At 53.7% G+C, this 5,029-nt stretch overlaps 1 protein-coding gene across 1 annotated transcript; it reads right to left on the bottom strand.

Annotated features, from left to right (window-relative positions):
* Window positions 1–862: 862 nt before the first annotated feature.
* On the bottom strand, window positions 863–2,030 carry LOC104622745 (carboxypeptidase N subunit 2-like; the record flags this gene model as incomplete). Its single annotated transcript, XM_010289625.1, has 1 exon — window positions 863–2,030. A coding segment is annotated over exon 1 (1,168 nt), but the record flags the coding sequence as incomplete, so codon positions are not given.
* Between the last annotated feature and the right edge of the window lie 2,999 nt (window positions 2,031–5,029).

Genomic DNA, 5,029 nt, shown 5'->3' with positions numbered 1-5,029 from the left:
GCTGCCAGTGTGCTGGTTGGCACCGGTGTGGTGGCAGAAGCTAGAGTGGAGAGTGTGGGCTCTGGGCTGGTGGCCCCAGGAGGCTGTAGGCTTATGATGGTTGGAGCTGCACATAGGCTGAAGGCCTCCTGCGGCACAGTTGGTGATGAGGTGGTGATGGACGTCTTGGGCAGCACTGTTGGTGATGAGGTGGTGATGGACGTCTTGGGCAGCACTGTTGGTGATGGGGTAGTGATGGAAGCCTCAGGCAGCACAGTTGGTGATGGTGCGTTGATGGAGGTCTTTGGCAGCATAATTGGTGATGGGGTAGTGATGGAGGCCTCAGGCAGCACAGTTGGTGATGGTGTGTTGATGGAGGTCTTTGGCAGAACTGTTGATGGTGGGCTGCTGATGGACTTCTTGGGCAGCACAGTTGGTGACGGGGTGGTGATGGAGGTCTTCGGCAGCATAACTGGTGATGGGGTAGCAATGGAGGTCTCCAAAAGCACAGCTGATGATGGGCTGACAATGAAGGCCTTAGATGGCATGGTTGGTGATGGAGCAGTGACAAAGACCTCTGTTGGCATAGTTGGCAATATGGCAGAGGTAGCCACAGGTGACAGCATGGTTGGCAGTGCCATGATGGGAAAGGCTGCCAATGACAGCGAGGTCGGTGCTGCAGTGGGCAAGGCTCCAGGTGACAGCAAGGTTGACGTCCCTTGTGATGATGTGGAGGTGAATGGCAGAGATGGAGTAAAAGAAGTTGAAAGAGGGAGAGTAGCTGGGCAAATTAAGTGGTCATCCCTCAGCGATGTCACTGCTTGCCCTGCCAGGTGGGGTGGACTCTTGCATGATAATTGGGTGGGCAATTTAACCTTCTCACTGCTGCCCAGAATCCAGCTGTGCAGGTAGTAGAGGTTGCAGTCACATCTCCATGGGTTTCCACTCAGATACACAGAGGTGAGCTTCTTCAGGGAGTCCAGGAGCCCTCGGGGGACACTCTCCAGCCAGTTCTTCTGAAGATTGAGGGTTTTCAGATTTGGGAGAGAAGCAAAGACCTCATCATCCAGAGCAGAGAGCTGATTTGTGTCTAGCTGGAGGTCTGAGAGCTTGCTGAGCCCCGTGAAGGCTCCTCTTGTCAGGGCTGCTAGCTGGTTGTGGGACAAAATGAGTTTGCTGAGAGATGTGAGGTTGACAAAGATGCCATCTGGAAGTGTAACCAAACTGTTCCTGCTCAGGTCCAGCTCCCGCAGGTGTGGCATAGTGTCAAAAAGGCAGCAGGGGAATTCCGTAATGTGGTTTGAATCCAGAGTCAGCAGCTTCAGTTTGTTTAAACCAAAGAAGCCCTGGAGTGGGAGAGCCCCAATGACATTGTTGTCCAAGAGGAGTTTCTCCAGATGAGGCAGGCTCCTCAGGAGCAGGGGTGGCAGCGCCCTGAGCCTGTTCCTCTGGAGGCTGAGCTCCAGCAGCCCCAGCTGACCATCTAGCAGCCCCTCTGGGAGGTCCTGCAGCTCATTCTCATACAGCCGCAGGACTTGCAGATGGGGGAGTTTGCTAAAGGCATCCCTGGGAAGAGCCGTGATCCTGTTTCTAGCCAGGTCCAAAAACGTTAGATTGGTGAGAGAATCAAAAACACCTTCTGGAAGAGAAGGGATTGCATTGATGTGCAGGGAGAGTTCTCCCAAGTTCTCCAGCCCATCAAACAGGCCTTTGGGGATGTGTCTGAGGTGGCTGTCTCTCAGCTCCAGCCTCTGCAAGCTTGGGAGGTTTTGGAAAGTGCCCACAGCTAGTTCTTCTAATGAGGCACCAGAGATCTCCAAGTCCCTCAGCTTCTCCAAACTATCAAAGGCTCCAGGTTCAACTGTCTTGATGTTGTTGCCAATAAACAAAATCTTGGTCAGGTTGGGCATGTACCTGAAGGCACCTTTCCTTACAGCAGTGATGCTGGTTTGCACGAAGATCATCTCAGAAACAAAGGGCTTTGCAATCTTTGGGATCTCTTTGATGTCATTTTTTGTCCCTCTGTAAACCTCCTGGTAGTCTTTGGGCATTTCGTATGGATCTTCACCCAGGACTTGATCTTGGCATTTATGGGGATGGAAAGAGAAGAAGAAAAGGAAAAGGAAATGCTGGTACATCGTCCTGAAAAAAAAAGTTTCAAAAATCAGTTATGAAGAACCAAAAAATCTCTGTCCACAGCTCATGAACTGTGGTACCAGACTTCGTTCAGCTCTCAGGACTCTTCTATTGACATATCATAACTCATCTTACGAGAGAGACCGTACAAACTAACACGCTGCATTTACAGAGTTCACTGCTGTTGGTACCAAGGGATAGAGAGGAAGGGAGAGCAAGCCAGCTCATGGCTTGGCACTGCGAGACGCTCCAGGAGGAACAAGGGCTGGACAGTCTGTTCTCTGGTCCTCCTTCTCCCACATTTGGGCTGTAGGCTTGGCATCTGTCTGGGTGAAGAAGGCGAAGTGCTGCTGCTCATTAGCGCTGCCCCAGTGGGCCCAGTTACTCAGCAGGGCAATAACCCATTCACGCAACAACAGAAGCAATCAGCCCTGCACTGGCTAATGAGGGCTCATTAGGGTCCCAGGAGCCAGCCAAGACCAGATGACCTTGTTTATTCAGAATTTCCCCACCGTGCTGGAAGGACTTGCTATTTCATTGGTGCTTCTCTCAGTTCAGGAAGGTTAGTTAAAACACTGCTTCTAAGCATCTCCTGTTTGGGATTCTTGCTGACCACATCATATTTTGGCCTTGGTTATGCAGCTTTGTCAGATAGAAACGGTTCACTCACGACCAGCAGCCAAGCTTTAGGGTGAGGCTCATTAAAAGACTATAAGATGTCCACAGATTAACTGTTTAATACCTAACATTTAGGGCTGTGACCTAAAACTCCTGTAAGGAGTTGAAGTCACTGATACACACACACCAGCAGCTACGTAAAGCCCACCACTTCCATTGAGTCATTTGGAAACACCCAGCTAACACATTAGCTGGGGTTTAATGGCCATGAGCATCGTACCAAGACAGTAGTTTCCAGCTTGTGATTCACAGCTCTGGGTGGGAGCAGGGGAAAAGGCTGTAGGTTGCTTCTTGGGTGCCCAACGAAGCTGACCATGCAAAAAAACTTATGCTGGGAGGGAAAACTTGCAATGAAAAGCTATTTTCTGAAAAATGTTGAAAGGTCAGCAAATACAGGAGGCTGAAAGCCGCTGGGTTTGAAGAGAAATGGATGGGAGGTGAGGTATGTGCCAGCTGCCCCGTGGGGTTCTCCAGGGAAAAAGCCGCTGCTGATCCCTGCCCATCGTCTCCCCAGGGACACTCGGGTGCAGGAGCCAGGGGTGCAGCTGTAGAAGTGCAGGGGCAGTGCAATGGGTTAATGCACCGGTGGGAATGGGTGGACTGAGTGTGTGGGGATGAAAATAAACAGGTTTGAGCTCCAAACCTCTTTTAAAACCCTCCCTCCCCCTGTCTGGCTGTGGTGGACCTCAGTGTGGTCCCTTGCTTGTCCCACCCTCCAGCAGCACGGGGACACGGAGGCACAGCCCCAGATCACAGCACTGCAGCCTCTCCTGCTCCTTGCTGCAAGGCAACGATCAAGAACCCCCAGAGCCACCCCTCCCGGCACATTTTAAAGAGCAAAAAAAGCATTTTGCATCACTCACTTGGCCGAGAGCTTGCGAATGAGTCCAGCTGCCGGAGCGAGCTGTGCTGTGCGAGGAGCGAGGCCACCAGACGAGGATCCCATCACCTGGCCAGCTCTTTATCCACGGCCCAGGCACAGGGCTTGGTTTCGTGCAAGGTCAGGGCGCAGGTCTGCGTGGGGAGATAAGGGATGGCTGGGGAGCAGGCAGCGGAGCTGTGCCCCCAGTGTGGGAGGCTGGTGCAGAAACCCCTTGGAGAGGACGCAGGCACGTACTCGCCAGGCGTTATCTGCTGGCACCACTTGACTAGTCGCATCCAGGGAAACCTGAAAGTCTCCAGGCCAGACTGTTCTGTAGCTGATGGTTTCTGCAGTCCCATATCTCCACCAGCGTAACCCACCAGCTTCACAGGCACCACCCCCACTGACACAACAGAAAGGAGTTTTCCTATTTAAAGCTTTTCCTATTAAAAGTATCCAGCTGTTTCCTTCCTCAGGAATTGGCTTATGTAGCTAAAGGTGCTGCTCTGAAGCCATTTGTTTCAGCTTATAACAGGGATAACACCTGCGGCCAGACAGATATGCGGGCACTCGGGCTCTGGGCTCGGCCCCACAGCTCCACACCTCGCCGGCCGTAGGGCTGGGGCCGAGTGTTGTGCTCCCCTCCACCCTGGCACAAGCCAAAGACCCGCCCGCAGTGACACCCAAGGCTCCTGGCCAGTGCAGGGCATCTTGCGGGAAGAAAAACCCTGTTTGATGCAAAGACTTAAAATAACAAGGCACCCATCACTTCCCAATGGATAATTGCACTAATTGCATTTAAACATTTCTTCTTCAGTTTTCACCTGCTCTTATTAAGGCTCAGCTTGTGCTTGCTGGGCTTCATTACACCTTTCCTGGCAAATTTAAAAACACTCAAACTACTGCACATTTTCAACAGCCTTACCCCCTTCCAACATCAGTGCCGCATGCACCCAGGTCCCCGCTCGGTGACAGGCTGCTCCAGAGGCTGCAGGGTGACAGGAGCCAGGGTGCACACCGGGACAGAGCTCACAGCAGGAGTGACACCAGGCTCCCCTGGCCATGGCACGGCAGCTGTGCCAGGGTTTGGGGAGCTGCAGCCAGCCGCAGGACCCCTGCTCCAGGCTTGGAGGTGGCCATGCCAGCACCACCTGGGAGATGGCTGCGGCACGGTGGCAGTCCCCTGTGCGGGAGAGGCGGCAGGGTGTGTGCTGGGCCACGTCTGGGGGTGCAGCATTGCCCACCTGCCTCCTGGGAGCATGGGGCCCATGGCCCAGAGGCCGCTGCCGGGACGGCTCGGGCCAACGCGACGCAGAGCCTCTGGCTGGGCAGCAGCGGGGAAGGGGCTGGCAGAGCCGCACAGCCCGGCAGCAA

Source organism: Phaethon lepturus, unplaced genomic scaffold, assembly GCF_000687285.1.
Source record: "Phaethon lepturus isolate BGI_N335 unplaced genomic scaffold, ASM68728v1 scaffold39490, whole genome shotgun sequence".
In the NCBI taxonomy this organism is placed as follows: Eukaryota; Metazoa; Chordata; class Aves; order Phaethontiformes; family Phaethontidae; genus Phaethon; species Phaethon lepturus.
The sequence above is the reverse complement of the archived record's forward strand: the minus strand, read 5'-3'. Positions and strand labels throughout refer to the sequence as shown.